Source organism: Neophocaena asiaeorientalis, unplaced genomic scaffold, assembly GCF_003031525.2.
Source record: "Neophocaena asiaeorientalis asiaeorientalis breed wild unplaced genomic scaffold, Neophocaena_asiaeorientalis_V1.1 scaffold105, whole genome shotgun sequence".
NCBI lineage: Eukaryota > Metazoa > Chordata > Mammalia > Artiodactyla > Phocoenidae > Neophocaena > Neophocaena asiaeorientalis.
This window is the reverse complement of record NW_020172162.1, coordinates 3,650,835-3,673,257: the sequence shown is the minus strand read 5'-3', so window position 1 is coordinate 3,673,257 and position 22,423 is coordinate 3,650,835. Positions and strand designations below refer to the sequence as shown.

The following is a 22,423-nucleotide window of genomic DNA, read 5'->3' as shown; positions in this document are numbered from 1 at the left end:
CACCTCCTGGGAACAGGAACTGGAGATTGGCATGAAATTACAGGTAGCTCTGCAGCTGTCTAGGGAGCACCCTGGTATTCCTCCCCCTAATGTGATTCAGCTCCTTCCTATGTCTCTTTGTTCCTGTCTCATTACTAAGTGGGCACTTCCCTCTGCATCTTTTAGTTCAAATACATGAGAAAAAGTATATGATTGGCTCAACCCCCAGGCCACACCACACAAGTCCAAGGTTGTTGACAAGCTTGTGGACTGGCTACTCATAGATCAGATGTCCAGACATGATCCATTTGACTGTGGGACAGATAGGGTTCTATAGTATGGAATAAGGTCTTTAAGACAACTGGGATGAATGACTAAGTGAATGAATGAATATCAAACCAACTCTGGATAAGGCAGAAGATGACAAACAGAGCCATCACATCCACTTTCTTCTCTTCGTTAGCAAGAAACATTTTATGAGCAAGGGGTCTGTCTCCCTCTTGATCTCCCTTACAGATCCTTAATATATAATTTGAAAAATCCTTTTTGTTGCCTTATATTTCTTTTACAAGATTTGGTTCATCCTGATAGATAGTTGCTTTTGTTTCCTTTTTCCCAACCATGTATCAATCTTCTAAAATCTGAACTCAATGGAGAATGCCCAGAGCAACCAGACAGGTTTCCATTAGGACCTCACTATCAGGGTGGCATTATGACTTTCATGGGCCCTTTAACCTTCAGAAGCCCCTTCCTCAATTAAAAAATAAATTTACTTAAAAAAATATATATATAAATATACATATAAACATAAATTATATTTTATAACTGTGTTGGTATAAGACAAATATAGTACAGATGCAGACAGATACAGGCTGGATTCATTATTGACATATTCATTTCTTCTTCAAATTTTAAAAGAATTTAAATTAAAATATTTTCATGGGCCCCTAAAACTATCATGGACCCTCAGCACCATACCTATTGTGCCTAATGGGTAATTTGGACCTGCTTGCCATAAATCTTCTCAGGATCTGCTTTGCACAACCATACTTTTATCTTTTCCTAATCTTCTTTTTTTTTTTTTTTCCTAATCTTCTTAAACAGTCTTGCCAATGGTCCTCATGTCACAGAAACATGCCAATCATTTCTCAGAATGTTTTAAAATTCACATTTTTTAAGTTAAGGGTAATGAGTTTTACCTGATACCTAAGAAATTCTGATGCCTTTATATTCCTCATATACATGATGGAAATAATAATAACTATTTAATAGAATTAAATGAAGTAAGGATGTAAAAACACTTTGTAAACCCTGAATTACTTTACAAAGGTTGGGTATTAATATACTTTAAAATTTTAAATTTCAATACCTTAATCAAAAATTTAACTGTGATGGATGAAGGAACAAGATAAAACCCCAGAAAAACAACTAAATAAAGTGGAGATAGGCAACCATCCAGAAAAATGATAGTGAAGATGATCCAGGACCTTGGAAAAAGAATGGAGGCAAAGATCGAGAAGATGCAAGAAATGTTTAACAAAGACCTAGAAGAATTAAAGAACAAACACCTAGAAGAAATAAAGAACAAACAAACAGAGATGAACAATACCATAACTGAAATGAAAAATACACTAGAAGGAATCAATAGCAGAATAACTGAGGCAGAAGAATGGATAAGTGACCTGGAAGACAGAATGGTGGAATTCACTGCTGCGGAACAGAATAAAGAAAAAAGAATGAAAAGAAATGAAGACAGCCTAACAGACCTCTGGGACAACATTAAACACAACAACATTCGCATTACAGGAGTCCTAGAAGGACAAGAGAGAGAGAAAGGACCCAAGAAAATATGTGAAGAGATTATAGTCGAAAACTTCCCTAACATGGGAAAGGAAATAGCCACCCAAGTTCAGGAAGCGCAGAGAGTCCCAGCCAGGATAAACCCAAGGAGAAACACGCCGATACACATAGTAATTAAATTGGCAAAAATTAAAGGCAAGGAAAAATTATTGAAAGCAACAAGGGAAAAATGACAAATAACATACAAGGGAACTCCCATAAGGTTAACAACTGATTTCTCAGTAGAAACTCTACAAGCCAGAAGGGAGTGGCATGACATATTTAAAGTGATGAAAGGGAAGAACCTACAACCAAGATTACTCTATCCGGCAAGGAGCTCATTCAGATTCGACGGAGAAATCAAAAGTTTTACAGACAAGCAAAAGCTAAGAGAATTCAGCACCATCAAACCAGCTCTACAACAAATGCTAAAGGAACATCTCTAAGTAGGAAACATAACAGAAGAAAAGGACCTACAAAAACAAACCCATAATAATTAAGAAAATGGTAATAGGAACATACATATTGATAATTACCTTAAATGTGAATGGATTAAATGCTCCAACCAAAAGACAGGCTTGCTGAATGAATACAAAAACAAGAGCCCTATATATGCTGTCTACAAGAGACCCACTTCAGACCTAGGGACACATACAGACTGAAAGTGAGGGGATAATTGAAACTGTGATTAAAAATCTTCCAACAAACAAAGTCCAGGACCAGATGGCTTCACAGGTGAATCCTATCAAACATTTAGAGAAGAGCTAACATCTATCCTTCTCAAATTCTTCCAAAAAACTGCAGAGGAAAGGAACACTCCCAAACTCATTCTATGAGGTCACCATCACCCTGATACCAAAACCAGACAACGGTACTACAAAAAAAGAAAATTACAGACAATATCACTGATGAATACAGATGCAAAAATCTTCAACAAAACACTAGCAAACAGAATCCAACAACACATTAAAAGGATCATACACCATGTTCAAGTGGGATTTATCCCAGGGATGCAACGATTCTTCAATATACGCAAATCAATCAATGTGATACACCATATTAACAAATTGAAGAATAAAAACCATATGAAAAAAAAATTTAACTGTGACAAATACCTGATAACTGTGGCAAAAGGAGAAGGTACCGAGTCGTGTATAAGTTTATTTTGCTTTAAAAAGTTGACACAATACAAGTAACATATAGAAATAGTGCTTTGTTCACATCACTTGTTTCCCTGTTTCAATAAAACTTCTGTTTCTAAATGGAAAAAAAAATTTACCTGTGTCGATTCAATTTTGTTTAGAGATTTTTTGGTTAAAAGATTCATAATGAGATACCAAGAGAAATGGCCTTCACTGATTCAACACTGACTTTTGTTGTTGAAATCCACATAACTGCTAACTTGGTGCTATTTTTAGAACTAAATGAGGCCCTTCTCTTTCTGCAGTACACCAGTGTACTTAGTGTACCTTCAGAGTAGCAGAGGAACATCTCTTTTCCATAAGCCTTTCTTTTGAAGACCTTTGTAGTTCTACAATACAAAGTGTGAATGCCAGGCTGTCTGAATATGATTGAAGGGAGAAAGAAATAAAAATTCCTCCTCTCCAGATGGTTCAGTATAACACCATTCCTGGTAAAAATTCTCCTTTCTCCTCTATCATAAATCGAGACCACTGTTAGCTATGAGTATCGAGTTGCTAGAGGAGACCTACATGCCTCATTTGGGTTAAAGGCATCCTGGCCACATCATCTTCCCACTAATCCAGGTTTCTAAGCACAGAAGAACAGGAGATAACTCACTACCAATTTAAATGCATAATTTCAGAGAATCTTAAAACTGGAAGAAACTTTAAAATTCAACTAGGGCAATTTCCTCACTTCATTACAAATACACTGTGAGGCTTAGATGAGATGTATGAATCACTCAGGGCCTGCCTCAGGGTAGGCATATAACAAATGTTAGTCTGCTACTCCTGAAAGTTCTCTGGGCCTTTATTCTAGGCAATGAGACAGGAGTTTCTGCACTCAGCCCCAGAAATATTTTTTCAAAAGCTTTGGGTGTGATGCCCTGTTTTTAAGCTTATATTCAGTCCTTGTGGATTTTTCTATTTTCATTCCAATAATCAATTGCTCTTATGGTAAGCAACTTAGAAAAACCAACTATTACATTTTATAACTACTAAAAAGAGCAGTCAAATAAAGAGAAAGTAATTCTTAACCTAGAGTATCTTCTATTATTATTATTGTTACTGTTATATTATTAATTACTACTATTATAACACTGGATATGACGTAGGATACAGAATAAGCATAAGACATGGTGTTTGCTTTGATGCTTTGTTCTCATAAGAAATAAAGATCAGGAAATAATGTATTACCAATTTAAATGCACAATTTTGAATCCTAAAACTAGAACAAACTTTAAAATTTCAACTAGGGGGGAAAAAGAAATTTCAACTAGGGCAATTCTCTTCCTTCATAACAGATAAGTGGTGAAGCTTAAATGAGATGTGTGAATCACCTGTTTCTTTTTAATAACACTTTTAAAAACAGTCAAACATCTTTAAAGACATTATTTTGTAATAATTATATTATCTCCATCGTGGTGTAGGGGAAATGTGAATCCATTGACTAGAAAATAGGGGTAGGCAAACTTCCTATAAAAGGCAGAATAGTAAATATATTAGGCTTTGCAAGCCATATACGGTGTCTGTTACATTTTCTTTTTCTTTTTTTAATGACCTTTTACAAATATAAAAATCTTCCTCTTCCCAATGGCCATACAAAAGCAGATGGGCCAGATTTGCCCCGTGCAAGCTGTGGTTTGCCGACCCCTGGACTAGATAATAAAATTAAAGTCATAAGAGATAATGTATTAAATCAATTTATAAAACTGATAAAATCAGGAACAGGATTTAAATACTAATACTTCCTTCAGTATACCATTCTACATCTATGAAACATCTCTACCTTACCTGAAATTCATCAAAACATAAAAGACTTGCTTCTTCACTGATTTCTTCAGCTATAGGACCTATTGGATCGTATGATTTAGCCATGAATCCTGGTTTCCTTTTTGGCAAACTCTGTTTAAGGCGGTGTATTCCTTAAATGGATGAAGTTAAACACAAATCAAATATTGTATTAACAGTACATTTTAGATAACTAAAACATATTTTTAAAATCTCTAAATGAAACAGAGTGTGAACATAAAAATGAAGTTTAAATTTCACATACAAAAAAAATGATTATTGAGGTTGGTTGCAGTTTTTCCACCTCAAATAAGTTGTTCACGTATTACTATATTCCCATGGTTGTAAGAACACTTTGTGGTCATTCCATCTCCACTCTTCAATCACTTCAGAGATGACAAAGTGATAGAATAGATGATCAGATTGTGACTGATGGATCAACACACAGATCTTAGCCCTGAGGATTTCAGAGATGCAGGCAAAGGAAGTGATCGTGCCCTCTATGTCTAGCATATCTAATCAGGATGTTCCCTTGTTTCTGGCCAGTCCCACTTCATTCACTCTATGTTACTAAATGCTGAAAGTATTCTAAGAAAAGTACAATATTCCTGCCCTGAGAAGGTTACAGTATAGCTAGTAAACAAATAATGCAAAGATGAAATAACATACCCTTGACAAAGAAATAAAGCATACATACAAGAACAAACTGAATGCCTACATGCTAAGGTGACACAGAGGAAAAGGCCTTCCTTTGTGAAACAGGTGAGGCTTAAAGATTTCTTATTGATCCTTAGTAGAAAGAGAAAATGCCTGACCTTCATAGAGTAACCTCTGTTCTCTGATTTGGAAGTAATGAATTTGTCTCTAGGACCAACTCTGGACACATTACTAATTGCTTCAATATAGCACAAAACAAATGAAACCAAATACAAATCTTACTTTTAGCAAAAATCTAATTTTTTAAAAGATTAAGAACTTTAAGATGAGGAAAATTATCTTGTAATGTTTGTCCATTTAAATCACTTCTTTCAGATCATTAACTTACTTTTGTGAACATCTAGCATGAAACCATGAAAATGAACCCGTTTTTTCCTCTTCATTTCCACATAAGCATAAAACATGTCCATCACCATTGTTTTCCCTGTACCTTAAAAAAAAAAAAAAACTATTAAACAGTATGTACTGATTGCTCTAATGATTGTTCATTAGCTTTGGGATAATGAAACCACACTCTGCTACTGGAAAGCTTAAGACTATGTTAACTTTTTTAAAAGCAGTGTTTGTGTCTTATGCTAAACTATCTAAAAATAAAATGTTGATATTATTCTTTTCTGTTAAAATCCTGTTTTTAAGAAATACAATATTTAGTTAGCACTCCAGGGAGTATTTCCTCCAGAGAACTATGCTTTTAAACTGGCAAGATTTACAGATTATTCATTCTTCAGTTTCTCTTCCAAAAGGCACAGTATAAATAACTTTAATTAATTAATTATTTATTGGGCCATTACAAAGGATGAGGAACTGTCTTAGGCACTATAGGAAAATTTACCAGTGAAAAATAAGAAAATACAGATTAGCACCTAACATAAACACTGAAAATAAATAATAGATGTTAGAGCTGGAGAATTGCCAATTATAACACTTTTTTTTTTTTAATTTATTTATTTGTTTATTTATTTTTGGCTGCATTGGGTCTTCGTTGCTGAGCGCAGGCTTTCTCCAGTTGTGGTGAGCGAGGGCTACTCTTCCTTGCAGTGCACGGGCTTCTCATTGCGGTGGCTTCTCTTGTTGAGGAGCACGGGCTCTAGGCGCATGGGCTTCGGTAGTTGTGGCACACGGGCTCAGTAGTTGTGGCTCACAAGCTCTAGAGTGCAGGCTCAGTAGTTGTGGCGCATGGGCTTAGTTGCTCTATGGCTTGTGGGATCTTCCCCCACCAGGGCTCAAACCTGTGTCACCTGCACTGGCAGGGGGATTCTTAACCACTATGCCACCAGGGAAGTCCTATAACACTTTTTAAAAAAGCTGAGAATATTGGCTTTCAAAATGAGGCTTACTTGAAGAAATTCAGATACAGTTAACCCTTATAATTAAATTATCTAATTTTCAGCACTCAAACTGTTAATCACTACAATCACATTAGTAATTGAAGAGTCAACAGCCTGAGCATTTCACAAGGCACGCACAGGAAGCCTATTCCCTCACAGAAAGCCCAGAGCTTTGGGGACACTGACAGTGGTCAAGCTTGGTTCACACCCAGCATTCCCCAGCAGGCAGGTCAGGGGATGCTGGTCTTGTCTCTCATCCTCACTGCTTCCTCCACCACCACCTTACCAAAGCGTCCAGGTTCTCCTTGCAGGAGCTGCAATTATTATACTAACTTCAAAGGCAGCTCAGGAAGCAAGATTTGAGTCTTAAATCTGTTGAGCTTTTCTCCATTCCATAAGATGACTTTGGACCATGCCATTTGAATTGTCAGAAAGTTTTTTGTATATGAAAATACAATTCACAGGACTTCCCTGGTGGCTAAGACTCTGCACTCCCCATGCTAGGGGCCTGGGTTTGATCCCTGGTCAGGGAACTAGATCCCGCATGCAGGCTGCAATGCAGACCCAGCGAGCCAAATAAATAAATAAATAAATAATTTTTTAAAAGAAAATACAATTCACCAGACAGATTTTTAATGAGAAGACCACTTAGACTGAAAAGTAACTTTTTGCAAAAATATTCGGTACAAGTCTCTTGATATAGTGAGTAGCAGCAAATTTTATATCATTACATTTACACAAAGAAGTGAATTAATAAAGTTTCAAATTCTGCTGCATGAAGCATAGTATACTTATAGATCCAGAAAAGAAGTCATGAATTATCTAACAAAAAATGTGAACAATATATATTTGAACGTAATCATTGTGCTCTTCTTCAAAAATGTGCTTAAAATGTAACAAAACCATCATATAAAAAGTTTCTGAAAATAAAAGCAAAAAGAAGAAATCATAAAGGAAAAAACTGATAAACTAGAATATGTAAAATTCAAACTTCTGAATATCAAAATCACCATAAATAAAATATTCTTATTTATTTAATCAACATATTTTCATTGAATGCCTACCATGTGTGAGGCCCTATTCTAGGTGCTTATTAGGAAATGGCAGTGAACAAAACTAACAAAAATCCCTGTCCTATTGAAAACAGTATGGAGACCCCTTAAAAACTAAAAATAGAACTACCATATGATCCAGCAATTCCACTCTTGGGTATATATCTGGAAACAATGAAAACACCAACTTGAAAAGATACATGCATCCCAATGTTCACAGCAGCACTATTTACAATAGCCAAGACGTGGAAGCAACCCAAGTGCCCATCAACAGACAACTGGATTAAGAAGATGAGCCCTATGTCACTCCAACTTTTAGCTTGGAGGCTTCCAGATTGCTGCACAGAGAAGGTGAATCCAAGTTAAGCACCCAGGTCTGAGTGAGTTAAGAGAGATCAGGATTATGGGAGTCCAAAATGCAGGTGAAATGTGCAAGGCAAAGTACCAGAGAGGAGGAAGCTATATAATGAAAGAGCTCCAGAAACCAACAGGTGGACACTCTTGAGTCTTTGGCTGAATAATAGCTGCTCATGCGTAGGGTGATACTTCATGATGTGAGGCAAGGGAAGCTGTGTTATGAACCCCTAGGAAACTGAGTGATAAACAATTTCCAGAGATGTTGATACATACAACAACTTGAATGACTCTCCAATGAATTACACTGAGTGGAAAAAAAAAAAAAGCCAATCTTAAAAAGTTACATACTTTTTCACTTATATAACATTTTTGAAATGACAGAATTTTAGAAATGGAGAACAGATTAGTGACTGCCAGGATGTAGAAATGGAGGGTGGATATGTATGGTTATAAAATTATGGGCAATACAAGGGATTCTTGTGGTGATACAGTTGTTCAGTATCTTGACTGTGGTGATGGATATATGAACCTACAGAGGTGATAAAGTGTATAGAACTAAATACACACATAAATGAGTACAGCACAGCTGATGTAAAACTCATGGATACAGAGTGCTGACTGTATTCCTTGTACTAGGCCATTTTATATAAGGGACCTGAATATCACCAAATTTTGATATCCTTGGGGACCCCTAGAACCAATCCCTGTGGATACCAAGGGATGACTATACAAGTAAAACTGGAGAAATCTGAACAGGATTGGTGAATTGTATCAATGTCAATACCTGGCTGTGATATTTTTACTATAGTTTTGCAAAATGTTGCCTTAGAGGGGAAATGAGTGTATACAGATCTCTCTGAATTACTTCTTATAACTGTATGTGAATCTGTAATTATCTCAATGAAATTTTCAATTAAAAAAATACTTCAAAGGAATCAAAGTGGCATGCAAGTAACTTATTTAACTCCCTGTCAAAATAAAATTCAACACATAAAAATTATATAATCTCACAACGTTTGAAAAAAATTTTGACAAAATTCAACACACATACATGATAAAAACTCTCAGCAAACTAGGAAATGAAGCAGACTTCCTCGACCTCATAAAGGACAAATACCAAAAAACCTACACTGAAAAGATGCTCAATATCACCAATTATTTGAAAAATGCAAAACAAAACTACAAGATACCACTTCACATCCATTAGGATAACTATTATGAAAACAACAAACAGAAAAATAATGTATTGATAAGGGTGTGGAAAATGGGGACCCTTGTATATTAATGGTGGGAATGTAAAATTGTGCAGCTGCTATGGAAAACAGTATGGCAGTTCCTCAAAAAATTAAACACAGAATGACCATAAGATCCAGCAATTCCACTTCTGGATATACACAAAAGAATTGAAAGCTGGGATTCAAACAAATATTTGTTCATCAATGTTTATAGCAGCATTATTCACGGAAGTCAGAAGATGGAAACAACCCAAACATCCATTGACAGATGAAGGGATAAACAAAATTGGTATATACAATATAATGGAATATTATTCAGCCTTAAAAAAGAACGAAAAAAAAAAGAAAAAAAAGAATGAAATTCTGACATAGTATCTTGAAGATACCATGCTAGGTGAAATAAGCCAGAAACAAAAGGATAAATATTATATGATCCCACTTACATGAGGTCCCTAGAGTTGTCAAATTCATAGAGACAAAAGTAGAACAGTGGTTGCCAGGGACTGGGAAGGAGGGGGTTATAGAATGGGTGTTATTGTTTAATAGGTACAGAGTTTCAGTTTGGGAAGATAAAAATGTTCTGGAAATGAATAGTGGTGACGTTTGCATAACAATATCAATGTACTTAATGCCACTGGACTGTACAGTTAAAATGATAAATTTTATATTATATATATGTTGTCACAATAAAAAAACTAATACATTAAACACACACACACACACACACACACAAACACAAACACACACACACACACCCTACAGTTAACATCATATTTAACTAGGGAAGACTGAACACTTCTCCCCTAAAATCTGACACAAGGCAAGGACATCCACTCTCATGACTTCTGTTCAACATTGTACTGCATCCTAGCTATGCAATGAGGCAAGAAAAAGAACTAGAAGGCATAGAAATTGTAAAGGAAAAAGTTAAATTGTCTTTATTCACAGATATGATTACGTTCACAAAAAATCCTGAAGAAGCTACCAAATAACCAGGAGTTATAAGAGTTAATAATTGAATTTAGAAAGGTCATCCAAAAAATCAATTGATTCTATACACTAGCAGTGATCAACTGGAAATTTAAATGTTAACATACAATACCATTTGCAGTAAAATACACGGGAATAAATTTATCAAAAAATATGGCAAACCTCTGCACTACAAACTACAAAACACCACTGAGAGAAATTAAAGAAGATACTTTAGGGACTTCCCTGGTGGCGCAGTGGTTAAGAATCTGCCTGCTAACGCAGGGGACACGGGTTCGAGCCCTGGTCCGGGAAGATCCCAAATGCCGCGGAGCAACTAAGCCCGTGTGCCACAACCATTGAGCCTGTGCTCTAGAGCCCGTGAGGCACAACTACTGAAGCCCACATGCCTAGAGCCCGTGCTCCGCAACAAGAGAAGCCACCACAATGAGAAGCCCACGTACTGCCGCGAAGAGTTGCCCCCACTCGTCGCAACTAGAGAAAGCCCGTGTGCAGCAACGGAGACCCAACGCAGCCAAAAATAAATAAATAAGATATTTTAAAATGAAGAAATATACCATGCTCATAGATTGGAATACTCAATATCTTAAGTTATCAATTCTCTGTAGACATTGCTCTATAGCTTCAACATAATCCCAATCAAAATCCCCAGATTTTTTTTAAAGAAATGAACAAGCTTATTCTAAAATGAACATGGAAATGCAAAGGCCACAGAATTGCCAAAATAATCTTGAAAAAGACAAAGTTGGAGGACTCACATCACACCACAGAGATGCATCAGCAAAATCCAAGTTGTAGGAAATCTTACAGGACAAAGATGTTTATAAGTATGTATGTATATATATGTGTGTGGTGTGCACACACCCAAGCATATACTACCTCAGGATGTAAAATATATTACTTACTGTGAGTCATGTTTAAAAATGTTTCAAAGCCATTGCCACAGTTTGTAAGCTTTGGGTGAGCAAAGGCTGTGTCTGCTTTTATTCACCATTACGTTTCCAGAAACAACAGACGGCCTGGCACAAGGCAAGTGCTCAACAAGCATTTGTCAAGTGACTAGAAGAATGAGGACAGATGTTGGAAAAAAGGAGGGAAGAAACCAGCACTAAATTTCACCTGCTTCATAATTTTGCTTTGGTCTCTACAGAATCCTAAATAAAACCTTGTAATTTTCTCAGGATAAGATTCTTACTAGGGGAGTCATTTATAAAACCTAAAAATCTTTTAAATTCTAACTTTTAAGCCTATAGTTGGGAAGCCAAAAAATGACTACTCGAGAGCCCCCTCTAGTGGTGCCCTTTTCACAGCTGACCTCCTGCAGAAGGAGCTGGAAGTGGTATCCTCCACCACTGCCTCCCACCCAAGAAGAATTTTGCTTTCCAACCCCTAACCTTAAAAACAGTCTAGCTTTCCACTGGTGAAATTATCAATGTGGAACAGGTAAGGTTAAACCAGGAGACAGCAAAAAAGGGACTGACAAACAAAAATGTACTTATTATCTTCTAATGTACGGGAGAAATCACTAACCCTGCCATCACCACTCATTCTGCTAGTTTAGAGCTGAAACCTTGTAAGAAAGCCAGCTGCAGGGTAAGAGTGAAGCCACAAAATACTACTACTGCAGCTTTTGACTTCTGCATGAGATATGATAAGCATTTTATTAATAAAAACATTTCAAGATTGAACCATGATGATATCAATGCTCCTGGGGTTCCCGTATTGAGGGTCCATCTGAGTCAATCATCTCAACATACCTATGAAGACAGAGTAGAGTGAAGTGGGCATGACAGAGTCCAAGCCAAGGGCAGGAATAAGGAGAGGGAAAGGGATGCTATGAAACAGACATCTCTTTTCCACCAAGTCTCTTTAAAATTTAATATGTTTCCCAAGTCTAAAAAAGAAAAATAATAAAGAATAAGAGCTTGTAAAGGCATTCCGAGGCTATTCTCCCAGCCAGCGAGCCCCCGCAAAATGAGAATTTGACCTATCTTTTATTACCTATTTTGTAAGTATTCTAAACTAAACTGAGTATGGCCACCAAAATGTTCATCTCACTTCCTATTTCAGAATTCCTTTCTCTTCCCCTCTCTACATTATGAAGATGTTCCTAGCCAAAGATTGCCACACACCCAGCCTATGCGAATATCCCATGTTACACATCTTTTCTAATCCCTTCAAACATTCAGATAAATTACATTTATTGTACCTCCTTCAATTCGTTAGAATATGGCTGTATTTTCCAAACTAAAAATCCAACAACTTTCATAGTTGTTGTTGTTGTTTTTTTTTTAAGTCCTTTTGTAGAAGTGGAAACAGTTGTGCCTTACTAACCATCTCCATTTATGGTTAAGTGGTTAAGGTAACAAGAGAAACAAAGATGCAGATTTTAGCAATGACAGAACATGAAAGTGAAGGTATAGGAAGTAAACGTTCTCCAAAGAGGCAAAAAATAAGAGATAACAACAGAATGAGATCTGCCAGCGGTGCCCAAAGGTGCAGACACACAAAACTGCTCAAGTACCTGGTATAAATTAGATTCTAAATAAGAAGCATACATTGGTCTCAAAAATACCAATTAGCCAATGAACTAAGAAAAAGAATAGTTTGAGCTTCTTTCACATTTTTAAAATCTGCAAGTTTGAAGAATCTCTATCATTCACTTTTTAAATACTTTTTATTAGATTTGCTAAATCTATAAATGTAAAACAGGCATTTAGAGGCATTAGTAAACAAATCAGAAGAAGAGGGAGGACCCAAAAAAGAACATTTTGATCTTTAAGGCAGTATAACTACTTATTGAACTTCTATTATTTTTCTTACCCTAAAATTCTTATTAAGATAACGAACCTCTGCCACCACTTCCTCACAATGCAAATTTGTTGATCTCGTTACATTAAATGTGCATTTTGAGTATGTAAAGAACTGAAGGACAAGTCATAAGGTCAAAGGAAGGAGGAGCCACCTTCATGACATCAGTGAAGGTGGGTAACCAGGGAGAGGTTTAAAACTGGAGAAAAAGATTTGATTGAAGGAAATAGAAACCAGAAACAGACAACTTCAGCAAGAATGAAGTCAGGGAAGAAGAAAGACGTTAACTGATTAGGAAAATCCAGAAAGTAAGTGACAGCTCATAAGGTTTCCAAGAAAATGTGAGTCTTTGTGCCAGTGCATGACCAAGGAAATGTTACTACTCATATGTTAAGAACGTCTACTCAGGGACTTCCCTGGTGGCACAGTGGTTAATAAACCGCTTGCCAATGCAGGGGACACGGGTTTGAGTCCTGTTCCGGGAAGACCCCACATGCCACGGAGCAACTAAGCCCGTGCGCCACAACTACTGGGCCTGTACTCTAGAGCCCGCGAGCCACATCTACTGAGCCCGAGCACCACAACTACTGAAGCCCATGCGCCTAGAGCCCATGCTCCTCAACAAGAGAAGCCATCGCAATGAGAAGCCTGCGCACCGCAATGAAGAGTAGCCCCTGCTCGCCGCAACTAGAGATAGTCTGCGCACAGCAACGAAGACCCAACGCAGCCAAAATAAGTAAGTAAATAAATTTATTTTTTAAAAAAAGTAAAAACAAACAGCTTATTTTTTTTAAGTTATTAACCTGAGTCAAATAGCACTGAGCAATGAGATTCTGGTTTATCTAATAACCTATCTGGAAATGACTTCCTTCCCTGAGATCAACTGACTTTATACATTAAATAATGTTTGCACCCTAACATGCTAACTAATCCTGCCTTCAACTGCAGTCACCCTATGAGAAATAAAAGTAAAAACTAAGATAACTGCACTCCTCTCCTTTCTCCTATTTTACCTCACCTCATCCTGTTCCTGCTGGTAGTGTACTGAGGGATAGAAATGGAAGTTATCCCTGAGTGAAAGCTGGGAAACTTTTTGTTTGGACCACTTAAAACTTATTTTAACACACTTACCAACATCTCCATAAACATACAGGCCCCTTGGAGGTTTGCTCCTTGAAAAAAGCTGCAAATTAAGAACAAATTATAAATCTCCAACATGGAAATAATCGAATATCATCATATACACAGTGTTCCTAACCGTGCTATATATACAGGACTGAAATGGGCTACTGTACACAACAAGTACAAAAAACTTGATATAAAAGGCTATGAAGCCCCACTTAGGTTTTAATATAGGAGGCAAGAATCATAATAGCTCAGAGCAAGGCTGTGAAGTCACACAACTTAAGTTTACATCCACTTCACAATTTACTAACCATGTAATCTTCCCCCTCTTTCCCAAATGGGCTCCCCAAACAATGACAGCCTAGCTCATTCCCAGCAAACAAGAGATCAGAAGACTTTTTCTGAAGAAAGTGAATGGTTTCCAAAAAGAAAGGCCCAAAGGCACCTAGTGTGGGTTTCTCCCAAAGAAAGAACTGGGTCCCTATCAGATCACCTTACAGTAAAGCATACTAGTCAAACAAACCTCTTAAGATGGAGCCTTCAATCAGTTCATTAGTATCTAAAAAGACTCTAAAACGAATTGACAGCCAAGAATCAACAGAAATTTGAAAAAAAAAACAGAAAAATTCCCATTATGAAAGTTGGAGACCACAGCAAATATACAGGGGGCAAAAAACTCCAAGGAAACAGAGACTACACAGACAGCAAAAGGAAACTTCAAAATAAAACTGTAACCAATATAATTAATATGCTGAGGAAAATAAAAGAAGTTATTAAAACTATAAAGCAGGAACAAAATGCAATTTTTAAAAGGAATATTAAGAACAAGAGAGCACTTTGAAATTTAACATATGGTAGCAGAAACAAAATTCCAGAAAAGGGATTAGAAGATAAGCTTGAGGAAATGTTAAAGAAATACAACAAATAAACAATGAAAGATGGAAAATATAAGAAAATTACAGGATTAATTCAGGAGGTCCAATATCTGACCAAAAGGAATTCCAGAAAGAGGAAAAAGAGAAAAAAGAGAGGAAGAAATTACCTAAGATTTTTCTCAGATCTGAAGGACGAAATTTCAAGATTGGGAGGACAGATTATATAAGTGTCCAACACAATGAGGGAAATAAGACCCATACCAAGTCATAATCCTGAAATTTCAGACACCAGGGATATAAAGGAAATCCTACAAACGTCCAAGGTGGCAGTGGGGTGGGCGTTCAGGGGGAAACGTGGTGGGGAGTGGGTGGCTGGAGACAGGTCAGAAACAACCGATAAAAACTTGAATAAAGTTTGAGGGGCAGTGATTTCCAATCCATCCAATCTATCCATCAAGTGTGAAAATGGGAAACTGACATTCCATACATACAGGGTCTCAAAAAACCCTCCGCAACAGAAATAGGAACACCTAGGCTCCATGAAACACAGAGGATCCTGGGGAGAATGCCCTGGTAAGATGGAGGGCTGCTCTCTAGAACCACAGTGGCACAAGCAGGACAAGAAAGCAATCAAGTCCAGACCAAAACAGGAGGATGGAGGCCTCAAAGGAAGAAACAAAATGGAACTTCTCTTTGCCTGATATTATTATCAACCCAAATTACCTTCCTGAATTTTGCTCCACTTAGAAGAGTAACCTTCAAACTATATGACAGTTCCTAGACACCTGTGCAAAAACCAAGGTGAGCCAGAGCTGAGAGAGTTCAGAAAGGGTAAAAGCAGAAAGAAGCGAAGGTTATGCCACTTAGCACCAACCAGAGCAGTCAATATTTTGACAGAGAACATTTTCAAAAGCTAGACTTCAGGATCCACTACCTAATGCTTTTGTTTTTTAATCTGTGAATTCACTCCAGCATGCCTCAGAAACCTCTCTCGCTTTCCTATCCCTCAGCTTTCTCTATAAATCCAGCCTCTGACTCTAGCACGCCCCTTCCAAAAGAACCTTCACCATGGTTTAGGCAAAAGGATCTTCTTTGCTTTGATTCTGCCAGGTGGATATGTCTTCCCTGTGTTCCTCTGCACATTAACTCTCGATCTATTCTTAAATCTCAACTGAAAACAGATGCCACTCCTGCCAAAACCTCTTAATTGTCTTGGTGTAATATCTTATGTGAACCATTCTTGTACACTGGTTATTCTATTTTCAATTTGCCAGAAAAAAAGCATCATGCTCCTCAATAATTTTAGAACAGCTTCAAATTAGAAAACTTATATACAACCTAATAATCTCTAAGTATATTCTATGCATTAGAAATCTTTTGAAAGCAAATTTTTGCATAAGGTAACTGGAAATGTTATAGCAATTCTTCACATCACATTTTGTAGAAACAGCCCGGGATCTAGTCATGATATAATCAACATATGCTGAACCAATGAAGTTCAAGCCAAAAATTTAACAAAGGTGGGGGAAAAAGATGACATGGGAAGAGCTCAATGCTGCTAAAAAAAAAAAAAAAAAAAATCACTTGGGCCTATCTTCTGTTTTACCCAAACTCAACGTATTTTTGAAAGAGCACTTTGGCAAATATTACAGTACATTATCTATTACATATATAATTTATATTATATTATATTTTATGGCAATATTTAGAAGATGATAAAGAGATATGGTTATAGAGTATCAAAGGAAAAGATTCTCAAACATCTGAGATCACAAATATCTCGTATGGCATAAATACTGTTTAAGAAGCAGATTTTACTCCAAATAAATTGATAAACACAATGGATAATCCTCTAACAATAAATGTTAGACATCATCTATCTAAACTATGTTATATACACACTAAGTATTTTCACTTGGAGAGGCAGGTTAGTTTTCTCCTCATAAAATTTCAGTCTTCCAAAAATTATTGAAATTATTTCAAAGGATTTAAAACTATATTTTAAGGGGAAAATCAGAGGATTGAATGGAGAACAGTAAGACTATTTAGAAGGCTGTAAAATGGGTTCTAAAGAAGTTTTTTAATTCTTTATTCATAGTGGTCAATTCAGGGAGAGTTAGGTTCACACAGTTTTCTTCAAAATAACGACACAGGCAACCACATAATTTACATGCTCCTAATTTACATTTTCTCACAATTTACCCTATTTTTCAGGTCCATTAAATTTCCTTTCCCAATGTTTTAATTTCCTGTAATGTGTTCCTATGTCTCAGAGCACTCTACCCTGGCATAGTTCCTGGGTGCTGGGGTTCTACATGTGCTCCCATCCTCCACAAGCCTCCTTCATCCTGCTCTCTACCCTGGGGGCAACCTTGCTGGCTGGCTGCTAGCTGGGTTCAGCCCCTGGGAGGCACTACTTGCAGGAGATAGGGAGGAGGTGGAGAGAAATCCCGGTCATTCTCTCCCGTTGCTTCCCTGCTTCAGTGCTGTGTCTCTAGCAGAGCTGCATCCCTCCATAATCATTAGGTCCTCATGCCACAGCTACAGCTCTGCAGGCTCCTCCTTCACTCCTCCATCCTTTGTTTGCTGCCTTAGGCCTGCCCTGCCCATGACTCTCTAAGTCATCTCTTGATTCAGTCTTTAAAGTGCTGTGAACAGTTTCCTGATAGCGCTCTGATACACGCCCAACCTCTAAAATACACCTACTTAACACTGACTAGACAAAGACTTGAAGATCTGAACATGAATAAGTTTCTCTAGTGACCGGTTGTAAGATTTCTCATGTTACTTATATCTTAGGGAATTTGTGAAGTAGGATGATGACACCTTCTCTAATGTGTTTTTGATAAGGATCCAGTGATACTGTATTACAGATTGTGCAGATGGTAAGCTTAAGGATGATGTTGGAAGACAGTGGAAAGCTATCACCTACCTCCACTAAGCATAAAAGATATAAGGAAAGAGTATTAGAGTTGAACTCAAAAGATCTGGGTACAAATTCTGGTTCGGCTACTTATTAGCTATGTGACTCTGGGTAAGCCACATCAACTCTACAACCAGCCATTTCCTTATCTGTTGGGTGCAGGACACGGCACTGGGGAGTTCCCACTCACTGCCCACCTCTGCACACCTAATCACAAGGCCCACTCACTCATGCTGAAGACTGTAAACTTCATGTACTGATACCTGCTTCTATCCAAACCTATGGACCACTAAGAAGAAACATCGCACCCTTTGACACACCCTTCTCAAAGATCTGAACAACATTAATGTACACTTAAGCTATTTTATATCTATACAAACTCTACCAAACAAATCAAGAATACATTCAAGAACATGGAGCACATTTTCAAATACTGTGCATATTCCAAGCCATAAAGGAAACCTCAATAAACTCCAAAGAATCACTGTAGTCCAACCAAAATGGAATAAAATTAGAAATAAATGATGGAAGGATAGCTAAAAATAGAAAAATCTCATACTAAGATATTGACTTTCCCTCACATTCCCTCACGTCCACCCAAACTTCTGGGATTGCAATTTCACATAGGAAGTGGAAGGAGGTCCAACCCAATGCCTTCTGTTTTCTCTTTATAAAGATGTAGACATTTGCTGAAAGTGATAGGGGAAGTGTAGTTCAGCTTGAAGGGAGCTAAGAAGGCTCTAGAGAATCGTTACAGAGAAGAGTGAACTAACCAGTGAAACAGATCTGTTGACAAAATGGAGGGACACGCCTCAGGGCTTTCAGATTGTTCTCAACAATCTTCTATACCTGTGCAGTAGCCATGTCCTTTAGGTGAGAATGATCCCACTCCCAGCTCTATCCTCCACAACTGGATGAGGGGTTCAAGGGTGAGCTTATGACTAAGTTCAGTCAAGCAGAGTTCTGTTGTTCAACTCTAGGTGAAAGAGAAGCTCTAGTCTTCTGGGCAGTATGCTGTGTAGATGTGATGCTAGTTTGCTACTTTGAGATAAGCCAAGCTGAACACAAAGCCAAAATAATCAAGAGGGCAAGATCAAGATCTCCAAGTAAGTAATAGAGTCAGGGGCCTAATACATTGCACCTGAAGCATACTTATCCCTGGACTTCTACATGAGCCAATGATTACTTGTGTTATTTAACCTAGTTTAGTTGGGTTTTCTGTTATTCACAACTGAAAGCATTCTAACTGATGTCATAATATATTTTACTAGGCCATTTTAATGGTTTGATATAAGTATTTATAAAAGTATCTGAAAGTATCTATTCTCAAGAGAGAGCTATAGTAATCAAAACAGTATGGTACTGGTATTAAAACAGACATACAGATCAATGGAACAGAACAGCGAGCCCAGAAATAAATCCACACATATATGATTAATTAATTTATATCAAAGGAGCCAAGGGTATACAAAGGAGCCAAGGGTATACAAACAAGCCAAGATTTAAGGATAGTTTCTTCAATAAACGGTGTTGGGAAAACTGGACAGCCACATGAAAAAAAATGAAACTGGACCACTACTTATATCAAACACAAAAACCAACTCAAAATGGATTATAGACTTCAACATAAGACCTGAAACCATAAAACTCCTAAAAGAAAACACAGGTGGTGAGCTGCTTGACACTGGTCTTAGCAATGACTTTTTGGATTTGATATCAAAAGCAAAGGCAACAAAAGCAAAAATAAACAAATGGGACTTTATCAAACTAAAAAGCAAAAGAAACAATCAACAAAATGAAAAGGCAACCTACCAAACGAGAAAAAATATTTTCAAATCATATGTGATATTTTAGTATCTAAAATACACAAAGAACTCATACAACTCAACAGGAAGAAAACGATCCAATTAAAAGATGGTCAGAAAATCTGAACAGACATTATTTCCAAAGAAGTCATACACATGGCTAAAAGGCATGTGAAAAGATGCTCAATATCACTAATCATCAGGAAATGAAATCAAAACCACAATGAGATATCATCTCACATCTGTTAGAACGGCTATTACCAAAAAAATAAGAAATAAGTGTTGGTGAGGATGTGGAGAAAGGGAACCCTCATGCACTGTTGGTAGGAATGTAAATTGGTGCAGCCACTATGGAAAACAGTATGGAGGTTCCTCAAAAAGTTAAAAATAGAGCTACCATATGATCTAGCAATTCCACTTCTGGAAATTTATCCAAATGAAAACACTAGCTCAAAAAGATATCTGCAACTCCTTTTTCATTGCAGCATCATTTACAATAGCCAAAACATGGAAACAACTTAAGTGTTATACACACACACAATGTAAATTATTCAACCATTAAAAAAGAAAGAAATCCACATTTGTGACAAATTGATGGACACTGAGAACATTATGCTATGAGAAATAAATGAGACAGAGAAAGACAGCGTATGAACTCACTTATATGTGGAATCTAAAAAAAAAAAACTAAACTCATAGGTATCTAGTCAAGAGAGTATGTCAAGTTTAGGAGACTTACTTTAATAAGTATTACAATACTATATACTAAATCAAAAGGGAGGATAATAAGAAAAGCAGCTATCAGAAAAATGTCATTAAAATTTTTTTAAATGATATGAATAAATTGCCAATTGTCCAATAAGGAAATGTGCTGATGTCACAAGTGTTTGGGGTCCTAGCTGTTATGCATTTAGTGATGCACTCCAAACCACTAAATTTAGTAAAAATTTTATGATTTGAATTTTATATACATAAAAGCCCACTTCCACATAGAGAATCTTTTGAACGTGAGGACTATACTTTTTAAAGTAAATATCTGATAATTATTCTATCAAAATTTTATTAGACAGAGTCAAATGTAAAGCATGATTACTGGATTCAAACACACACAGTTAAAAGAACATTTGGGGGACAACTGAAGAAATCTGAATATGGGCTTCATATTTAGGATTGCCAGATAAAATACAGGATGCCAGGTAAATTTGAATTTCACACTGATATCAAATAATTTTTTAGTACATGTATGTCCTAAATATTGCATGGTACATATATACACTAAAAAACTATTCATTATTTACCTGAAATTCAGGTTTATCTGGACATGCTGTAATTTTGTTTGCTAAATCGGGTGGCCCTATTTTAGATATCATTACATCAATGTTAAGTTTCTTGGGTGTGATAATGGTAATATAGTTATTCAGGAAAACGTCCTTGTTAGGAAATACATAATGATGTATTTAGAGGTCAAGTGTTATGATGTTACAACTTACTTTCAGATGATTAAAGAAAAAATATTGAGAGAGAGAGAGAGAAAAAGAAAACAAATGTGGCAAAATGTTAACCATTAGTGCTTTTAAGTGTACTGTTGAAATTTTTCAAAATAAAAAGTTGCGAAAAACAAAACAAAATCTGGTAAGGTGATTAATTACTGTATTACTTTTACTTTTGAACTAAGTCTAAAATTATTCTAAAATATCTACATATTTGCATTTTAGACAATTGCTTTCAAAACTATTCCTTTAACTTCTGCAAAGTAAACATTTGCCATCCATCATTCCAAATATTTTGATTTAATCATTCTAACTTTATCCTTTGTTCCTTATGATATTAAAATTCTAGCATTAAAAATAATCCCAGGTGGGCTTCCCTGGTGACACAATGGTTGAGAGTCCGCCTGCCGATACAGGGGACACCGGTTCGTGCCCCGGTCCGGGAAGATCCCACATGCCTTGGAGCGGCTGGGCCCATGAGCCACGGCCGCTGAGCCTGCGCGTCCAGAGTCTGTGCTCCACAACGGGAGAGGCCACAACAGTGAGAGGCCCGCGTACCGCAAAAAAAAAAAAAAAAAAATCCAAGGTGATTCTCATCAAAGTTATAAATTAAAACAGCATGTCCTCCACCTTTCTGGGTTACTGTCTACCTGCTAGTCAAGTATAATTTCCATTAGGACAATTAGATAATAAGGGTGATGCTTTAAAATAAAGAGTTGGTTTCATTTGTTTAAAATGTAGGAATACTCCTTTTCCTGTTTCTCCCTACTCCCCTCACCATTCCATTACTAACTCCTAAAATGATAGACAGTGATTCCAGCTGGAATACAGAGCATAATTACATCTTTTAAAAACAAGCATTATATCATTCTCAACATAGACCACTGTTTAATAAAAGTAGATCACTTCATGTTTCTAAGACGAT

At 36.7% G+C, this 22,423-nt stretch overlaps 1 protein-coding gene across 3 annotated transcripts in view; it reads right to left on the bottom strand.

Annotated features, from left to right (window-relative positions):
* Positions 1–22,423, bottom strand: part of AFG1L (AFG1 like ATPase) — a 188,324-nt gene that overhangs the window by 125,903 nt on the left and 39,998 nt on the right. For all 3 annotated transcript variants that reach the window (XM_024755879.1, XM_024755884.1, XM_024755892.1), the window contains exons 3-5: positions 14,412–14,463; positions 5,836–5,937; positions 4,794–4,924 (exon numbers count right to left, since the gene is read on the bottom strand). In XM_024755879.1, coding sequence (XP_024611647.1) covers positions 4,794–4,924; positions 5,836–5,937; positions 14,412–14,463 — 285 coding nt within the window. The remainder of the gene's footprint in view (positions 1–4,793; positions 4,925–5,835; positions 5,938–14,411; positions 14,464–22,423) is intronic.